This window comes from Equus quagga, chromosome 7 (assembly GCF_021613505.1).
Source record: "Equus quagga isolate Etosha38 chromosome 7, UCLA_HA_Equagga_1.0, whole genome shotgun sequence".
NCBI classification, from domain to species: Eukaryota; Metazoa; Chordata; class Mammalia; order Perissodactyla; family Equidae; genus Equus; species Equus quagga.
The window spans coordinates 51,470,397-51,490,697 of NC_060273.1; the positions used below are offsets into that span (position 1 = coordinate 51,470,397).

General features: G+C 49.7%; 1 protein-coding gene across 1 annotated transcript in view; it reads left to right on the forward strand.

The window, feature by feature from the left end:
* STK10 (serine/threonine kinase 10) overlaps nucleotides 1-20,301 on the forward strand; it is a 108,020-nt gene that overhangs the window by 79,212 nt on the left and 8,507 nt on the right. Inside the window, exons 11-17 of the mRNA XM_046665737.1 lie at nucleotides 3,750-3,873; nucleotides 4,331-4,510; nucleotides 11,601-11,693; nucleotides 14,590-14,719; nucleotides 16,685-16,809; nucleotides 18,083-18,271; nucleotides 18,842-18,967. Of these exons, the coding sequence (XP_046521693.1) occupies nucleotides 3,750-3,873; nucleotides 4,331-4,510; nucleotides 11,601-11,693; nucleotides 14,590-14,719; nucleotides 16,685-16,809; nucleotides 18,083-18,271; nucleotides 18,842-18,967 (967 nt within the window). The remainder of the gene's footprint in view (nucleotides 1-3,749; nucleotides 3,874-4,330; nucleotides 4,511-11,600; nucleotides 11,694-14,589; nucleotides 14,720-16,684; nucleotides 16,810-18,082; nucleotides 18,272-18,841; nucleotides 18,968-20,301) is intronic.

Sequence of the window (20,301 nt, forward strand, 5' to 3'; positions counted from 1 at the left end):
GTCCATCCATCCATCCATCCACCCACACCTCCATGCATCCACCCATGTATCCACCCATGCATCCACCCATCCCTCCATCTTTGCGTCTGCCCATCCATCTTCCTATCCATCTATCCATCCATCCACCCTTCCATCCATCCACCCACCCACCCACACATCCATTCATCCATCCATCCCTCCATCCACCCATCCCTCCATTCATCTAGCTACCCAGCCACCCATGTATCTACCCACCCACGAGGTTGGAGGACATGGTGGTGACCCAGATGGTTGAGGCCATTGCCTTTGTAGAATGTATACTTAATGGGCCAACACACAATACACAAGATAATTCCCAGCTGTGGTATACACTGTGAAGGAAGTAATGGCTGATATGATAGCGAGTGCTAGGCTGGAGCGGGACACTGCTTGGTGGGAAACCTCGGAGTGGAGCCTGCAGGGTGAGAGGAGCCAGCCGTAAGAGAGCTGGGGGAACACAGAGGGCACTGCAAGGCTGGGGCCTGAGGAGTGACCACTTGGCTTGTTTAGGGAACCGAGAGCACTGGGCTGGAGCGCGGAGCATGAGGGCAGGGCGAGAGAATGGGGTACAGTCCACAGGGGTCCACAGGGCCCAGGTCACATAGGCCTGTGGGCTGGAGTGAAGGAGTGGATTTTATCCCAGGCACAGCGGAAGGGGACACCTGGAGAGCGACCGCTCTAACATCCCTTTTGAAAGATGGCTCTGGCTGCTGGATGAGTCTTGGCTGGAAAGGCGCAAGACCAACACAGGGAGACAGGGAGGCCCCGTCCAGGACAGGGCTGGACAGAGGAAAGAAGTTGTAAGGTTCAACATGCATTTTGGAGGCAAAACCCGTGAAACCAGGAGGGATTGGAGTAGAGAGGAGGGTGCGATTCTAAGCTACTTGCTAGAACCATCTTTGCACTGTTAAGATGCCCAGGCCCCCTACCAGCCTCCTTAGGGAGGGGACCCTATTGCTGCCACTTTGTAAATGAGGAGCCGGTGTTTCTTGGCAGGTCAGTTACTGCCCCAGGTCACCCAGGCGAGCAGGGTGGAGCTGAGGTTCTAACCAGGTCTGTCAGCGTGAGGATTCTCCCAGGGGGCTGTGGGCGTGGGGTGGGGGCTCAGCGGTCAGGGAGGCCTTGGAGCCACGGAGCTCCCTTGGGGCCAGGCCTTTGCAGGCCAAATTCATTATTGGTTGGAGAACATTTCTAGAACATCAAACACGTTCATATTTTTTTAGAAGCACAAATATTCCAAAGCCAAATAGAAGCAGTTTGGGATGCTCTGGGGCACTTCTCCCCGCTAGGAGCCAGGGGGACGAGAGGCAGACTTTCATGGTGGCGTTTCTGCGTTCGTGCATATGTGTACACACACTCACACACTGCTCCTCATCTGTGTGGGTTGGGGAGGCTCGGGGTGGGGGATGGTCGCTCTTGGTGGATGACACCACCTTCTGTTCTAATGGTCACCTGGAAGGTGATCTGTACTCTTCAAGCCTCAGACCTCAAGGGCTGGGTTTCCTTTCCGTCGTCCCGCCTCTGGGCAGTTCAGGTTCCTGGGGTTGAATTCCACGTCCACCACACTCCATCTAGAAGCAATGCCCTCTGGCCCTGGCGCTGGGGCCCCTCCCTCCTCCTGCGCAGAGGCACTGATTCTGCTCAGGTTTGAAAGGTGAGACTCAGCTGAGGTGGAGGAGAGGTGCGCTCCAAGAATGAGGCTTTGCTTGGTTGCCCACTGTGGTCGAGGTCCGCGTGTCCTGTAACCCCGGCCCGGCTGCAGGGGTGTGGAAGGCTCTGGTCATTCCCCTGCTGGCCCAGCCCTGGTCAGAGCTGGATCAGAGCATTTCTGGAGGATCAGGTCACATGCAGGCTTTTGAGTCATGTGACAGAATAGTCGCTCTCCCAGATTGAGGCTGCCAGGTCCGAGTTCTCTCTGGTTTCTCTAAAGTCGCTGGTGCCGGTTCTTTCCTTCTAGAGACGTCCGCCTGTCTCTGCCTGCCTTCCCCGTGAGAACTCGCGGTCAGGGAGGCTGGGACCTGGCAGCTCACCTTCTTTCTGTCTCCCTCTGTTTGTTATTTTGTCGCTTGTTCTCTAAGCCTCAATTTCTCTTGAGCGAGGAGTTCCATTTCTTTGTAAACACTCTAGAAAATCGCCTCTTCCCTTCTCACTTCCCAAAGAGCAGAGGCTCGTACGGAAGCTGCTCTCCGTGGCTGTGGAAGGCGTCTCTGACATTTCCCAGAACCTGGGCAGCCTTTGCCTCTTCCTGCTCGCTATCGTTTGAGCAGCTACCACTTAGGGAGCGTTTGCCCCGTGCCAGGCAGGCTCTGCAGGTTCCATCTCCTTTAACCCTCAGAGAGCCTGAGGCAGAGAGATTATCTGCCCCATTTTACAGGTGCGGGAGCAGAGGCCTGTGAAGACTGGGGGCGCCCAGCTGGAAACCGGCAGGGCTGAGATTCAAACAAGGTCCCTCTCTCCCCAGGGAGCGTGCGGCCTCTCCTCCTGCAGCTGTTGGCGGGCACTTGGAGGCTGGACTAGAATAGGACAGAGGCCTCTTGGACCCCAATCCCGAGGGGCTGCCAGGGAGCCGCTGATTTACAGTCAGGGGCCCAAGTTCTTTCTGCATCATTTATGATACTTATCAATTTTTAATAGAGTCACTTGAGGGTTTATCCCACCAATATTTTTGCTGTGAGTCTATACAGACCCATATTGCCAATGTATATGTTACAGAATTAAGGTACATTATGTGGTTTAGGGCAAGTTTTTATGATGTTTATATTTGAAATAGGTGATACAATGTCATGGTTCAAAATTCAAAACAAAAAGAAGGGGGTAAACAGTGAAAAACCTCCCCCCTCCCTCTCCTGCCAGGCGTCCAGTTCTCCTCCCTGTGTTAATGTTTTCTGGTGTGATCCTTCCAGAACTAGGAGAGTGAACACACGCACACACACGTGCTCACACACATATCGTCTTTTTTTTCACCCAGATGGTAGGTAGCATAACAGACCCACATGTCGACATCCTGCTGTTTTCAGTTAGACATCATTCCATATCTGTTCGTAAAGAATGGTTACATTTTTAATAGATATTTTTCCATGTAATTAAATATTTTCTAAAACTTATTTTAATGGTTATATAAAGTTACATCAGATTGGATATATCAATTTATTTAATTAGACCTGTATTGATGGACATTTAAGTCCTTTCCAATTTTGTACTATTATGAGTAACATTGTTACAACTATCCTTATTTGGTTGTGTTGTGTATCTATGAATATTTCTTTAGAATCCATATCTCGAAGTGGAGCTCCTATGTCAGAAGGCATAAACTTATTGCCAAGTTGTCCTCCAGAAATGTACCAATTTAGACCTGTCAGCAGATTGTGAAAGTATGAATTTCCCATATACTCTTGCCTATTTAGTTAATGAAAATAGTATGTCTTTTTAATTTGCATTTCATTTCCAAATAGTGATTTCTTTTTATCTTTTGTTTCATGTTTGTTCATGTTCTGTATCACTTTTTAAAATTAGGATAGTCCTGTTTTTCTTATTGATTTGTAAGTACTCTTTGTATATTAAAATTACTGTTTGTCAGTAAATGTCAAATGAAGCCTGAGTTCTGCTCGCGCCTCTGCCCCAGACCCGTGTGATGGTGCTCCACGATCCAGCCTTCAGTGTCCCTAGCTAGGAGTTTTGTGATCCCTGATGCCGCTTTCTGACTGAAATGTCCATATCTGTTAACCCTTCAGGCGCCAGGAACTCCGAGAGCTTCGGTTGCTCCAGAAAGAAGAGCATCGGAACCAGACCCAGCTGAGCAGCAAGCACGAGCTGCAGCTGGAGCAGATGCACAAACGTTTTGAACAAGAAATCAACGTGAGTGTCAGAAAAGATGGGTCCTGCAGGGCTTCTTGCCTCCTTGTCTTCTTAAAGCAGAAGCTGCAGACAGGGGATGATTGGGAGTGGAGAGTAATTCACAGAGGTCCAGTACCTGTGGTTTCCTGACTCATTAGGCATTGGCTTGTAAACACAGAATCAACATGAAGGTCACGGTACTCCTCCGTGTCACACGGGAGGATCTCTAGAGGGAAGTTAACCTCTGTTGAGCACCATGCAAGCACCTTGCAAGGTAGATGGTCTCATCTCCCCTTTGCACATGAGGAACCAGAGACTCAGAGAGGTTAAGTGACTTGTCCCAGGTCACACTGCAGAGGTGGTGGAGCTGGGATTCAAGCCCAGGTCTGAGGACAAGCTCTGGGCTCTCCCCCTCCTGCTTTCTACCTCCCTCCAAAATATAAAGTAACTGCTGAATTTCCCTTTCTGCTCCTTCCAGGCCAAGAAGAAGTTCTTTGACGTGGAGCTAGAGAACCTGGAGCGTCAGCAAAAGCAGCAAGTGGAGAAGATGGAGCAAGACCATGCCGTGCGCCGCCGGGACGAGGCCAAGCGGATCCGCCTGGAGCAGGAGCGGGACTACGCCAGGTTTCAGGAACAGCTCAAACTGATGAAGAAGGAGGTGCGTATGTGGGGGGCAGAGGCAGGGCATCCAAGAGTAGGATCCTCTCAGTTGCAGGTGATGGAAACCCCAGCTCAGCCTCGCCTCAACAACAGAGGGAACTCTGGGGAGCTCGTGCCCTGAGAAGGTCACGTCCAGGGATGTCTGCATCTTTGTGCTCCAGCTGTGCCATTAGAGCTCAACTTCTCCATCGTTTGGGCTCTGCTTTCCTCTGTGTTGACCTGGCTCCAGGCAGGCCCTCGCCATGTGGTCCCCGGCGGCTTCCTATCCTCCCTGCTTAGCGACCTCAGGTGAAAGAGAGCAGGAGAGAGGAGGGGTGGCGGCCCAGGGGAATTTGAGATGCTGTCACCGGAAGCGGGCGTGAGTGCTGGGTGGGCAAACACACGTGTCCTCTATGCCCTGTCCTCTCTTCTCCCAGAATAGCAGTCCCCTGGTTTGGACTCACGAGCTTCTTCTCCTTCTTTCCCCACCCACCTGGAAGGGGAAGGGTGAGGTGGCAAAGAGGCAGATGGTCCTGAGACAAGGGCAGGAGGCGTATCTTGCAGCCTGCCATGGGCAAGGGCATCTGGGTCCCAAAGAGCAGCCCATGCCTTCCTCTGTGGAGCCCAACACCTGGGGGCCGGGCATGCTTTCTCTCCTAGACTCTCAGGAGGAGGGAGGGAGCAGTGGGTGGAAGCCACGAGGGCAGGTGTACCAGTCCAGGCCCTTCTCATCTCCAGATGGGAGCGGTGGGTGGACAGCCTCTAAGTGGTCCACGGGGCTGGGGGCCTCGGAGCCCAGCTGCCTGACTTTATCATGCTTGGCATGACGTTTGGTGTACCCACTGGGCCTCAGGCACTGCCCGTGGGAGGAGGGCCAGGCTGGGTGAGACAAGTGAGGCACTCGCCTCGGGCACAAAATTTAAGGGGGCCAGAAAACTCAGTAACGAAGATAGACGGTATTCTAATGAAATGTTTAAAGTAAAAATGAGGGGCTGGCCCTGTGGCTGAGTGATTAAGTTCACATGCTCCGCTCAGCAGGCCAGGGTTTTGCTGGTTCGGATCCTGGGCGTGGACATGGCACCGCTCATCAAGCCATGCTGACGTGGTGTCCCACATAGCACAGCCAGAGGCACTCACAGCTAGAGTAAACATCTATGTGTTGGGGGGCTTTGGGAAGAAGAAGGAAAAAGTAAATAAAATAAAAATTAGTGCAAAATATTCATGATGAACAGAGTATCAGTTATTTAAAATAAAGATAAGACCCGACAGGGCTGGGGCCAGGGTGAGGCGGTGAGGCTGAGCCTTGCTGCTGTATGGCTGGATCCTGTCTGTATCTAAAATTTTAGTATTTTGTTCATGACACTTTTTTGCCTGAATTTTGGTTTTTTACAATGTTGATCTTGACTGCTGAGTGTTTTGGTGTTGCCTTTTGTGCCTGAGGCAAGAGTCTCACCTGCCTTCCCTGGGTCCTGGCCCTCCTGCTGAGAGAGGGCTAGGGGGCTGGAGCAGAGGCCGGGAGCGATGCTGAGCACACCCCCAGCTCTAGTGCAGCAGGCACAGGCTTGGAAGGCGGCCTGGCTCTGAGTCCTGGCTCGTGGCTCAGAGCCACCCGTTGGACTTTGCACTAGCTGCTTCCCTGAGCCCTAGGACCTTCTGTCAAAGTGGGAGTTATTCAGCTACTGTTTTATTGAGTATCTACATGTGTGGTCCTGTGCTAGGTGCCGAGGATACTGTACTGAACAAAATAGACAGGGTCCCTAGGTGCCGAGGATACTGTACTGAACAAAATAGACAGGGTCCCTACCCTCCAGGAGCTGTTAATTGCTAGAGAAGCCAGAAAAAAAAACCCAGTACACCATCAAATAGATAAAATACTTACCAACTGCATACATCTGTGAAGGCACATAGGCTAGTTAACAAGAGAAGATATGGAGAGGTCTGCTTTAGAGTGGTCTGGGAAGGTGTCTCAGCATATGACAGGCTGAGACCACAAGGATGCTGCCAGGCATAAGAACATTCCAGGATAGTGGAATAGCATGTGCAAAGGCCCTGAGGTGTGGGAAAGAGCTTGGAGTGTTCGAAGAGCTGAAAAATGATCAATGTGGTGGGGACTCAGGAAGTGTAGGGAAGATTAGCATGAGATGAAATTGGACAGGTAGACAGGGGCCAGATCATGGAGGGTGGTAGGCCATAGGCAGGAGTTTGCTGTTTTGTTAATTAGTTAACCACATATTCCTCACACAGGTATTTTGAGCATTAAGTGAGAACTGCATTAAGCGTTAGAGCCAGTGTCCATGCAGAATAAGTACTTGACCTTTTCAAAGAACAAGCTTTTAGTTTCATTGATTTTCTATTTTCAGTGTTACTGGTTTCTGCTTTTGTATTTGGTTTGGGTTTAAATTGCTCTTCTTTTTATAGTTTCTTAATGTGGAAGCTTAGATCATTGACTTGAGACTGTTTTTCTTTTCTAACATAAGCATCTAATGCTGTGAATTTTCCTCTAAGCTCTGCTGTAGCTTCATCCTACAAATTTTGATAGATTGTATTTTAATTTTTATTCAGTTCAAATTAGTTTCTCATTTCCTTTGCAACTTGCTCTTTGACCAATGGGTTATTTAGAAGTTTATTTAATTTTAAAATGTGTTTGGACTTTCATATCTTTCTGTTACTGATTTCTAGTTTAATCCCATTGTGTTTAAATAACATATATATTTTTTAAGATTTCAATTTTTAAATTGATCAAGGTTTGTTTTATGCCCCAGGATGTGGTCTGTATTACTGAATGTTCCTTGTGCGCTTGAAAAGGATGTATGTTCTGTTGCTGTTGGCTAGAGTGTTCTATAAATGTCAAGTAGCTCAAGTTGATTGATAGTGTTTTCATGTCTGTTACAGCCTTACTAATTTTCTGTCCATTTCTTCTATTGGCTACTGAGAAAGAAGTATTAATATTTTTGACTATAACTGGGGATTTATTTAATTTTCTTTTCAGTTCTGTCATGTTTTGTTTCATGTTTTTGAATTCTTTTGCTTTTTAAAATCGTCATATCTTCTTAGTGAACTGGCCCTTCCTTTTATCATTATGTAATGTCTTTCTTTACTCCTGATAATATTTTATGTTCTGAAGTCTTCCTTGATATTAATATAGCCAATCCTGCTTTCTTTTTGATTAACGTTTGCATAGAATATCTTTTCCCATCCTTTTAATTCAACCTGCCTATATCTTTATATTTAACCTGGGTTTCTTGTAGACAGCACGTACAGTCATGCATCGCTTAAGGATGAGGATATGTTCTGAGAAATACATTGCTAGGTGATTTCCTTGTTGTGCGAACATCATAGAGTGTACTTATACAAACCTAGATGCTATAGCCTGTTATACACCTAGGCTCTATGGTACTGATCTTATGGGACCACTGTCATATATGTGGTCTCTTCTTGGCCAAAATGTCATCATATGGCATATGACTGTAGTTGGGCTTTGATGTTTTAAAATCTAATCTGAAAATCCTTGTCTTTTTTTTTGTTTATTTGTTTGTTTTTGATTGGCACCTGAGCTAACAACTGTTGCCAATCTTCTTAAATCCTTGTGTTTTACTAAAGGTGTTTATGCCATTTACGTTTAATGAAATTATTACTTGTTTTCTGTTTGTCCTCTCTGATTTTTGTTCCTCTGTTCTCCCTTTTCCTGCTTCTTGTTGGAATATTCGAATATTTTTAGAATTACATTTTAATTCATCAGGTAGCTTAAGTATCTCTGTGTGTGTGTGTGTGTGTGTGTGTGTGTGTGTTCAGTGGTTGCTCTATGGCATTATAATATACATACCTAACTCCTTCAGCATCTATGTAGAGATATATTGTAACATTTCAAGTAAAATGGAGAAGGCTCTCAACCATATACGTTTCTTAATACTCCCCCGTTTTTGTTGTACTTGTCATATGTATTATATCTATGTATATTAAAAATCTCATTAGACAATGTTATAACTTCTTTTGACAATGTTATAACTTTTGCTTTAAACAATCGTCCCTATCTTAAAGATCTTAGGAGGAAAAATTACTTATATTTCCCCACATATTTACCATTTCTGTTGCCTTTCTTCATTCAAGGGTCCCCCTTGGATTATTTCTCTTCAGCCTGAAGAACTTCTGTTTAGCTTTTTTTGCCGACAACAAATTCTTTTATTTTTCCTTCATCTGAGAATATCTTTATTTTGCTTTCATTCCTGAAAAATGATTTCACTGGACATAGAATTCTGGGTTGACCATTCTTTTCTTTGAGCAATTTAAGGATGTTGTCCCGCTGGCTTTTGGCCTCTGTGGTTCTGTTGAGAAATCCATGGTCGTTGAAATTGCTCTCCTCCATTAATGTGTTATTTTTCTCTAGCTGCTTTCAAGAACTTTAAATCTTTGATTTTCAAGAGTTTCATTTTGCTGTGTAGAAGTGTAGTTTTCTTTGAATTTAATCTGTTTGGGTTTCATCAAGCTTCTTGATTGTGTACCTTTGTGTCTTTCACCAATTTGGGAAGTTTTTGGCCATTATTGGTGTGTATTTTCTATACCAGGCTCTTTCTCCTCTCCTTCTGGCACTACCAAAGACGTGAATATTAGACCTTTTGATATTTTCCTGTAAGTCCCTGAAACTTTCTCCTTTTTAATCTTTTTCTCTGTGTTGTTCAGATTGTGTAATTTTTATTAGTCTTCATTTTCACTGACCTCTCTGTTGTCCATTCTGCTATCACTGCATCCAGTGCTTTTTGTTTTTAATTTTAGACATTGTATTATTTAGTTCTAAATTTTCTGATTGGTTCTTTAATAGTTTGTATTTCTCTGCAGTAAAATTCTGTCTTTCCATTGATTTCAAATATGTTTCCCTTTAGCCAGCCCTGGTGTCTAGTGGTTAAGCTTTGGCACTCTCAGCACTGCGGCTTGGGTTTTTTTCCCGGTGAGGGAACCACACCACCCATGTGTCAGTTGCCATACTGTGGCAGCTGCGTGTTGCTGTGATGCTGAGAGCTGTGTCACTGCTATTTCAAATACCAGCAGAGTCACCCATGCTGGACAGGCTTTAATGGAGCTCCAGACTAAGGCAGACTAAGAAGGAGCTGGAACCCACTTCCAAAAGAATTGGCCATGAAAATCCTATGAAAAGCAGTGGAGCGTTGTCTGATAGAGTGCTGGAAGGTGAGAGGATGGCATGAAGAGACCTGGCAGGGTTCCACTCTGCTGTGCACAGGGTTGCTAGGAGTCGGAATTGACCCCACGGCGCAAACAACAAATGTTTACCTTTACCTCATGGAGTGTGGTCATAATAGCTGCTGTGAAGTTTTTGTGTGATAATTCCAGTGTCTGTGTCATCTCAGAACTGGCATCTGTTGATTATCTTTTCCTTTGAGAATTGGTTATGTTTCCTGATTCTTTGTATGTGGCATAATTTTGGATCGTGTCGTTGACATTTTGAATTTTCTATTCTGTACGCTCTGGGTCCTGCTATAATCTTTTGGAGATTAACTTTCTGCTTTAGCAGGCAGGGCACTGTTAGGTTCGGACCACGAGTGCCATCCCATCTCCTGTGGGCGGAGGTCCCGGTCTTAGTCTAGTTTTCACAGCCTTCTCTCTCTTCTGCTTTTTCTTTCTCACATTCGACTTGGGGAGGAGCCTGAGACTTGTGTGGGTTCATATGCAGAATTAGGGATTTCCCTTTTCTGATGTCTTCTCTCCAGGGTTCTTCCCACACTCTCTGACCTGCACAGGCTCCTTTTCCTGGTTCTCTGGACAGAAACATGAGTCTTTTTACAGAGTTTTAGCCACCTTCCCCACTGCACTGCCGTGCAGCTCTGAACTGGTGCAAAGCCAGGAGAGCAGAAGGAAAAAAATAGGAACCTCACCCCTGTTCCAGCCCCTTCTAGAAGTTTTGACTCCCTTTCATAGTGACCTGCTTTTCTTTACTTTTCAGAGTCCTCAGCTAGTTGCTTTTTGATTTTGTCTAGGGTTTTTCACTGTAATCAGCAGGAGGAGAGGCCGTTTGGTTTGCCTCACCATGCCAAAGTAGAACTCCCCTGGAAAGTTCTGTTTTGATCCTGGACGGTATTTTTCCCTCACCAGCTGCTCCTGAGCCCTGTGCCAGTGAGCGCCTGTTTGGGGGTGTTGGGCCCCTGTGCGGGTGTGGCTTCCTCAGAACGGTCTGAGGAACTTGGGATTCCTTAGAAAGAAGCGCCGTGAATCCCTTCTCTCCTGTTACAAATGACAGAAACCCAGCTCCAGCTGGCCCGAGGATCCTTCCTGCCTCTGACCAGGAGGCAGGAGTGTCCCCAGGAATCCTTCTTTCTCGTGTCTTGGCGTTGCCTCCCTGCGGTGGTTCTGCCTCACATCCCTCCAGGGTGGCCCGCGGTGGCCTGCATCCTCCCAGCTTAGCCACCCCAGAGGACAGAGAGCGGCTCTCAGCAAGTTCCAGAAAACACCCCAGAGCTCTCACTGGCCCGGCAAGGATCATGTGTTCATCTCTGAACCAGTCGCTGAAGTCAGGGCACGGAATATGCAGGATGGCAGCCTGGATCAGTGCCCAGCTTAGTGCCACATGGAGGGGGTGGCTGGGGGTCAGCCCCACCTGAATGGCAGGGACTGAGGAGGTGGCACCTTACGCACGCATTCTCAGCTGGGTGATAGCGCCCCCAAGGGGTTAAGAAATCTTAGTTATTATAATGGTTTAACAGGTTGAGAGTATAGCTGAGGGTTAATATTTCATACAGGTGGGTGATTAGGAAAAAAGATCTAAAAGGACTTATGAGGGGACAATAATGAAGAAAAGGTTGAGAAACTGCCCTAAAGGAAACTGAGATGCTGTGTCATCAGAAGCTGGGGGGTGGATACCAAGCAGCAAAGATGGCAGCTGTCTGCTCTGGGCGCTGGACAATGGAGCCAGCAGCAGCCGGGCTAGGCCAGCAGGGGCCTCGTGTCAGAGAGGCCTGGTGGAGAGCAGGTGGGGCCTGGTGGCTGGGAAGCTGAGCCTCGTCTTCGGTCTCCCTGGCCCAGGAGTTCTGGGGTTGAGGACTTCTTTTTGAGGCAGTGTGAGGAGGTATCCTGACCCAGCCCCTCTCTGCTCTCTGGTGCAGGTGAAGAATGAGGTGGAGAAGCTCCCCAGACAGCAGCGGAAGGAGAGCATGAAGCAGAAGATGGAGGAGCACGCACAGAAGAAGCAGCTTCTCGTGAGTCCTTGCCGCTAGTCAGGAAGTAGAGGGGCTGGCGAGTCCCAGGTGGGAGACCCTGAATGGTGACCCGGCCTCCCCTCTGTCTTTGCTCGTGTCCTGCCCCTGGAATACCCATCTCTTATTCTGGATGCCTAAACCCAGCCTATCCTTGTTATCATCCCTGTTGTCACCTCCCCCATGCAGCCTTCCTTGCCTGCCCTCACTCCAGCTGGCAGTGAGCTCTCCTGTCTCTGGATACCCCAGCCCTTTACATCCACCTCTCCCAAAGCCTTTAGTGCCTCCTAAAGGCTTTGTTTGTACGTCACATCTCCGTGACCAACCCAGTACATCCACCCGCCTACTGGTGTCTTTGGAGTCTCAAAGACATCAAACCCATGATCTCTCAGGCCTGGACCTGTTCTCCTGTTCGCAGGGGCACCATCCTCCACCGTGGTGTCAGACCAGGAACGTTGTCATTCCTGACCCTCTTTTCCCTCCAATCCTTCATCACCTCCTGAAGTGTAGATTATTTTTTAAAATTCCAAGCCGTCTCTGGATCTGTTGACTTGTCAACATCTCTGCGCCCCCCTCGCCATGGTCATCTTTTGCTGGGACTGCTCCAGTAGCCTCCAGCGGGTCTCTCCGCTTCACCTCTTGCTCCTCTGCAGTTCCTCCTCTCACACCAGCAGGGGCGATCACTACGAATTCCACATCTGATCCTGTCACCCTCCCCCCACAGCCCCGGGCCTTGAAGCCCTTCAGTGGCTTCCCCTTTGTCCATAACATAAGAGCAGCCTCCTCATGTGCTTACAAGGCCCTGCAGGCCTGGCCCCTGCCAGCCTCTCTCGGGTCCCCTTTGCCCAGCCTCACCCGCCTCCTTCTCCTCCCTTGTGGGGCGGTGCTCTCGTTTTCTCCCACTACGGAGTCTTGGCACATTCTGCTCCCTCTGCCCCCAAATGCAGAGAAAGTTAGAGTCGACATTTACAAGCGCTCTGTCTGTTGTCTGGATTAGCCTTGGTGGCTCACAGGGTAGGTGCTGTTTGTTCTCTCCTTTGCAGAGGAGGAAACTAAGGCTCAGAGAGGTGGCATTGCAGAGGTAATAGTGGGGCCAAGCCCTCAGACTCAGTCTGATTCATACTTGATGTTCTCTCCAGGACACCATTCTACTGCCCTGTAACCTGTCCCTTGACACTATGATTAGGGCTGGGGGGGTCGGGGAGACAGGCCCTCATCCCCGCAGAGGGAGGCCAGTTCTGACAGTCGTATCAAGAGCCTCAAAACTGTGACATCCTTTAGCCTGAATATCCTGCTTCTGGAGACTGTTCCTGAGGATTAGTCATCACAGAGGTTCACAGACATTTAGCTGCCAGAATGTGAAGAGCAGCACCATCTAAAATAGAGAAAATCTAGAAGGAACCAATTCTATATTGGGTGGATAAGTTAGGGTATAGCCATACCATGAAATATTTTCAGCCAGTCAAACTCATTTGATAGAGGTCGGCCTGGTGGCATAGTGACAAAGTTTGTGCACTCCGCTTTGGTGGCCCAGGGTTCACAGGTTTGGATCCCGTGTGAAAACCTATACACTGTTCATCAAGCCACACTGTGGCGGCATCCCACAAACAAAATGGAGGAAGATGGGCACGATGTTAGCTCAGGGCCAGTCTTCCTCAGCAAAACAAAACAGCAACAACAAAAAAACCTCGTTTGATAGAATATTATATTATAACATGGAAAGGTCTTTTAAATGATTTTTTTAAATTGTGGTAAAATAGACATAACATAGAATCACCATCTCAACGATTTTTAAGTGTACAGTTCAGTGGCATTAAATACATTCACGATGTTGTGCAATGATCGCCACCATCCATCTCCAGAACTCTTTTCATCTTGCAAAGCTGAAACTCTGTCCCCATTAAACACTAACTCCCCATTGCCCCTCCCCGCAGCCCTGGCAACCACCGTGCTGCTGTCTGTCTCGATGAATTTGACCTCATTTAAGAGGAATCATACAGTATTTGTCCTTTTGTGGCTGGCTTATTTCACTTAACATAATGTCCTCAAGATTCATGCATGTTGTAGCATGTGTCATAATTTCCTTCCTTTTTAAGGCTAATATTCCATTTACCACATTTTGTTCACCCATTTGTTTGTCTGTGGCGTTTGAGTTGTTTCCATCCCTTGGCTATTGTAAATAACGCTGCTGTGAACATAGGTGTGCAAATATCTAAGTCCTTTTAAATAATTTTTGTGAAACAACAACAATAGATGTAGGTACATTTGTATAGTTACACCACAATAGTTGCTAATCCTGCGTGATAGGATTAGTGGGGGTTTTTAGTTTCTTATATGTTGTCTAGAATTTTTTAATTTTAATATTATTTTTACTGTTTATTATGAAAAATTAAAAACATAGGCAGAAATAGGAATAATAGTATAATGAATGCCCATATACCTATCATCCACGCTCAGTAATTATCAGTTCACGTGCACTCATTCCCCCACTCTTCTGTACTATTTTGAATCAAATCCCAGACATATCATTTGACCTGTAAGTATCTCAGTATGTATCTCTAACAAAATAACCACAATACCACAAACACACTTAAAAAAGTTAAATATTTAACAATAATTGCTTCATAACATGTTTGCAGTCAGGTCAGTATTCATGTTTCCGATTGTCTCATGAAAGCCTTTTTTTTTTTTTTTTTAACAATTTCTCGGTTGAATCAGGGTCCAGATAAAGCCCACATGTTGCAATTGGTTCATATGTCTCTAAGTCTCTCTTAAATTTCCCCTTCATGTATTTTCTTTTCCAGATTTTCTTTACTGATCATAATGGCTTTTCTTCTGTAATAAAAAGTTGAGACACTAAAGCCAGTGTTCGGTAAAGGTCTGTCCTCCTCCCCGACAGGACAGGGACTTCCTGGCCAAGCAGAAGGAGGACCTGGAGCTGGCAATGAAGAAGCTCACGGCCGACAACCGGCGGGAGATCTGTGACAAGGAGCGCGAGTGCCTCACGAGGAAGCAGGAGCTCCTTCGAGGTGGGTGTCCGAGAACGGGTGGCCCCAGGTGGACCCAGAATCTCTGAATGGCCATCCCAGCCTCGACAGCTAGGTCTTCTCCACCCTGAAACCAAACATCCTTCCCGGGAAACGCGAGGAAATCTCCCGCTGAAGTCAGGGCCGAGGCGAAGATAGCAGTTAGCACCAACGCTATTGGACGTTATTCCAGATGTCAAGGGGAAACAAGGAAGCCCTGTCGAGTGGGCAGAAATTGTAAATAAGTGAGCTTGGTGAGGGCGTGGTGGGAGGTGGGGACAGTATGGAGACCCCCTCATAGCAGCCGCGACGTCCTGAGCGACTGCTCTGCCAGGCCGGTGCCAGACCGTTTTCATACCTTCGTCTCGTCGAATCCTCACCTGACTCTGCAAGGCCCTCCTCCTGTGTTCTCCCCGTTTTGATGGACGAGGAGTCTGAGGCTTGGAGAGTGGCTGTCGTTTGGCCGAGGTTGCACAGCTCCTGAGTGGTGGGGTGGGCCCTGGACGTGGGTGTCACCTTGGAGCCGAGCGCTTTACTACCCAGGTGCGCTGGCATCTCAACAGGCTTGCGTGCTGGCTAATGCCTCACAGCACAAGGCCTTCCAGAGACAGCAGGGCGGGCCTCCCCCAGGGAGAGGAGGGCGGGGGAGCTCCTGGGGAAGATGCGGATGGGGGGGCTTACATATTTGGATGGTGTCGCTCAGATGGGGAGATTCTGCGGTAGAGAGCTCTGAAGGGTAGCAGGGCATGGGGTCTTTGTGGCTCTGGGGTTTGTCTTATCCATGGTTGGTAGACGCTGCATGCAGGTTTGTGAAGTACGCAAAGCAAGCAGACTCTAATGGCTAAAAATCTGTTGTTTGAGCTACATTTTAAACAACTGGATGAGTGAAAACTCCTGTGGCGCCTGTGGGCTTTTGGGCCTGTGGTCCGGACTGCCACGAGGAAATGGACACACAGCTGATAGAAACGCGCCGCCTCTGGTGCCCTTGTCTACCAGGTGCCGCAGCCAGGGTTTGATGGCGATGCAGTTAAGCAGTGCAAACCCCTCAGGACTTGGGGTGGATGGCAAAATGGGGTCCTCGATGTCCCAACACCCTGAATAGAGCCACGGATGTTTCAGGAAAGGCTGCATTTCCTTTTTCTGTCCTGTAATGTCCATAAGAACCGTCTCACTTATGGGACAGTGGTTCTAGTTTTGGTTTGAAAGCCAAATCATGTTGCAATGCACCATGGTCAGACAGCGGTTTCCAGAGAACAGGAACGCAGGGCAATCCACTGAGCATTCGCCATGGGTGAGCACAGCCTGCCTGTGCCTTGCGGGGCACGCAGACTCCCTCTGACGTCAGCTCCCTGCCCTGCTGCTGAGTGCAAGGGTCGAATCACAGACATCCAGTGATAAAATGCCAGATGCTTCTGTCTCGTAATGCATATATGGGACATGCAGGGGACAAGGAGGGTCTCACCCATGTTTTCAAAAGAGGAAATAGTGACAAGAGGTCTGGGTTGGGCACACACCTGTCTTTTTGGGGTTTTTACATGAGCCCTTCCTGTTTGCCCATTAGGAAAGCAGAGTTGCAGTGTGGATCGCACATAAAAATGTCTCCCAGGGACCTTTGTCCTTCTGTGGTATGGTTGTGCCCATTTGGCAGAGGAGGAAGCTGAGGCCTGGAGAGGGTTTTTTGCCCATCCCAAATACCAGTGATGGAGCTGAGTTCCAGCCTAGGTCTCTGGTGTCTCTGGCTCCTGACTCTGGACACTTACTGCTGTCCCATGCTGCTGGGAGCTATCATCCCTTAGGTGTTAAGGAAGTTTCTAAATGTTGGCTCGGTCAGCCCTGCCAACAGAGTCAGATGAGGGCACATCAGAGGGGCACAGTCGTAGCTACAGTGTGAGGCGGCCTAGCGCAGGGGGGGCGAGGTCCCCGGGCGGCTCGGCCATCCGTGCCTCACAGGCGGTGCGTCCTCTGCAGACCGGGAGGCGGCCCTGTGGGAGATGGAGGAGCATCACCTGCAGGAGAGGCACCAGCTGGTGAAGCAGCAGCTCAAAGACCAGTACTTCCTCCAGCGGCATGAGCTGGTGCGCAAACACGAGAAGGTGAGGCTCTTGGCCAGGCGGGGCGTGGGGCTGCCCCGGGGAGACCTGGCAGAGCTGTGAGGCCGTGCAGTGTGGGGCGCCACCGGTGCCGTCTGTGTTTCTAGAGAAACCGGGCTGGCCATGGTGAGGCCCCGGGGGTCTTGAGGGATGGACTGCCTCGGAGGGAGGGCCAGGCGTAGGGGAGACCGTGCAGGGAAGCAGAAGGCCCGAGCATTCCTTGCTGACTCCGACGCCTGATGTGTGTGTGTCTCACTTTTTCTCTTTTCCCTTGTAATTTTTTTGGTCCATTTTTGCTTTATTCCTCTCTGGCCTATGCCTTCCCTCAGAATACTTTTAGATAGCAACTTAAATACCACCTCTGCCAGGAAGCCTTCCCCAGCCTCCCCAGGCGAGGGCCCCTGCTCTCTGTGGCCAGAGCACCCTCTGTTTCTGTGTAATTGTCTCGGTTCAGTCCCCTTGGTGGGGACAGAGACAGATAAACGGAGGTCTGGATGCACAGCTGGTGTGGGTAATTACAGTTCCCAATCTGAGTGCAATGTCAGAAGTCAGCACAGGGCTGTGGCAGCTCTGAGTAAGCGTGCCCAACCCAGCTAGGAAGTCAGGGGAGGCTTCTTGGAGGAGGTGATGCCCGTGCCAAGTTTTGAAACACAAATAGGTGTTAGGTGGAGGAAAAAATTCAAGTTTACCAAGACTTTTTACAATGTGAGTTGACATCTGTGATCAGTAATGATGACCATCCCCTTCAGTGTACATGTTGCTTTGAGATATTAGCATGTGATGGCACGCCACCGATGATTAGACAAGAAGGCATTTAGGAGGTGAGAGTCCAAGATGTTACTCACAATAACTTTTAAAGTGAGAACAAAAAATGTTACTTAACAGTAGAAGTTGGAGCCGGCCCTGTGGCACAGTGGTTAAGTTTACACGTTCCACTTCTTGGTGGCCCAGGGTTCACCAGTTCAGATCCCAGGTGCAGACATGGCACTGCTTGGCAAGCCATGCTGTGGTAAGCGTCCCACGTATAAAGTAGTGGAAGATGGGCATGGATGTTAGTCAGGGCCAGTCTTCCTCAGCAAAAAGGGGAGGATTGGCAGCAGTTAGCTCAGGGCTAATCCTCCTCCTCAAAAAAAAAAAAAAACCAGTAGAAGTAAAATGATACAAGACTTACTCTGCTGGGCATCCTGGGCCACCTGGTCCCTGGCAGCCCTGGGCCTCTGGTCACACCCCTGCGCCCAAGCGCAGCTGACCTCAGCCCCGCTGGCCCTGCCTGCAGGAGTGCGAGCAGATGCAGCGCTACAACCAGCGCATGGTGGAGCAGCTGAAGGTGCGGCAGCAGCAGGAGAAGGCGCGGCTGCCCAAGATCCAGAGGAGCGAGGGCAAGACGCGCATGGCCATGTACAAGAAGAGCCTGCACATCAACGGCGCGGGCAGCCCCGCCGAGCAGCGCGAGAAGATCAAGCAGGTGGGGGTGTGGGTGCACTGGGGGGCCGAACCTGATCCAGATGGGGGATGTGAAATGTGAGAGGCAGCACAGGGTCGAGGAGGCGGCGTGCCCGTCACAGGTCGCAGCCCGGAAGCTCCTACGCCTCCCAGTGAATCACTCTGCTGGACAGAGGAGAGAGCTCGTCTTGCTTTCTCACACACTGTCCCATCCTGCAGCTTCCTCTGCCAGTGCACCCCTTCCTGTCACCCACCAAGACCCCGCATGCATGTCACCCATGTGGCTTGGGGACGTGGAGTTGGTGGCCTGGGCTCCTGTGACTCCTGCGTGGTACACACGCTGTCCTAGCGCATGTCACAGCGCAGTGTCGTGTCCCTACCTGCCTGGGGGCTCCTCAAGGGCAGCAGCTGGGTCTCAGCTCACAGGGAGCACTTAAAACAGGAGGGTACAGCCTGAGTGGTGCGGAGCACTGGGGCTGTGCACAAACCAGTGCCTCTGACGGGGCCTCCCTGGGACGGGGCTAAGGTAGGTCTCCCCAGCCACCAGCCAGGCCTGTAGCCCCGAGAAACCCACCCTCTCTCTCTGTTGCAGTTCTCCCAGCAGGAGGAGAAGAGGCAGAAGTCGGAGCGGCTGCAGCAGCAGCAGAAACACGAGAACCAGATGAGGGACATGTTGGCGCAGTGCGAGAGCAACATGAGCGAGCTGCAGCAGCTGCAGGTACGCCCCGCTGCCTCCCTCCCCGATGGCCTCAGTGTCCCCAAGGCGGGCATCTCGGGGCCAGAGAGTCCTCAAACAGGGACGGGCTCTCGTCAGACACGCCCTGGGTGGGCTGGTTTCAGTCCTGCCGTGACAGGATGTTGACCGAATCAGTCACCCTCCCCCAGCCAGAGTTCCCACAGCCGTGACATGGCGTGGGGCGGGGGTGGTGATTCCTATTTGGCAGGATTGGGGTGAGGCTTTAAAAACGAGGTGGCAGGGCTGGCAGTGCCTTGCCTGGGACTGGCAGTGGCACGCTGCTGGGTTTCTCGGTCATCACTGTGTCTTGGGAAAAGGTGTCCCAGTTACGCTAATAGCAACACCAGACACAGACATTACAAGAAAGGACAGCTGCAGACCAGTGTCGCTCATGAACAGAGGCAGGTCCTGTGCCCAAGACCAGCAGATCACATCCGACAATGTATAACAAGAATTAGACACCGTGACCCAGTGGGTTTATCCCAGGCTGGTTACACGTTCAGAAATCAATTATGTAATCCACGACCTGAAGAGAAGTCACAGGATCTTCTCGGTAGATGCAGAAAAAGCGTTTGACCAAAGTCGACGCCCGTTCCAGATAGACACTCTCACTGAGCTGGGAACAGAGGGGAACGTCCTCAGCTGGATAAAGAGCATCTACCGAAACCGACAGCTGAGCTCAGAGCTTTCCCACTGAGATCAGGAAAAAGTGTCCCAGGGTTGCCAAGCCCCTTGGGGACCCCTTTCCCTAGGAGGATCCCTGACCTCTTCAGGTTTCCTGGCTCCTGAGTTTGCCCCACCCTGGGGGTCCCCACCCCAGAAACGGGTGCATGGAGCCCCCTTGTGGTGGAGCGAGGCATCGTCGTGCTGACGGATGGGTCGACCCAAAGCCCCACGAACTCAGGGAATTGCTCAGACGATTGGATCCATCTGGCAATTTCTGGAGAGGCAGGGAGGCATGGAGGAAATTGAGTCCTTGCAGCCTGCCAGGGAGGGGCTCTGCTGTGTGCAGCTGTGTGACTCTTGGGCCGCGTCCCTCCTGCAGCTGTTTTCCCATCCCTGCCTCATGGGGTTGTCGTGTGGACTGCCTAAGAGGACCCGTATCCAGAGTGCGGGGAGCCCGGCTCCTGGCAGGTCAGAGGTGCTGAGTGCTGCTGCTGTATTATTCCTGGTGGAACGAATTTCTCAACTCCCAGAACCCTGGAGCTTGAAACCCCAAATAAAAATCCCCCAAGGAGATGCCCTCTTCTAACCCAGTAGAGTCGAGGTCTTTGGATAAGGGCACTGTCCGCCTGCCTTAAGCTCCGTATAAGCCA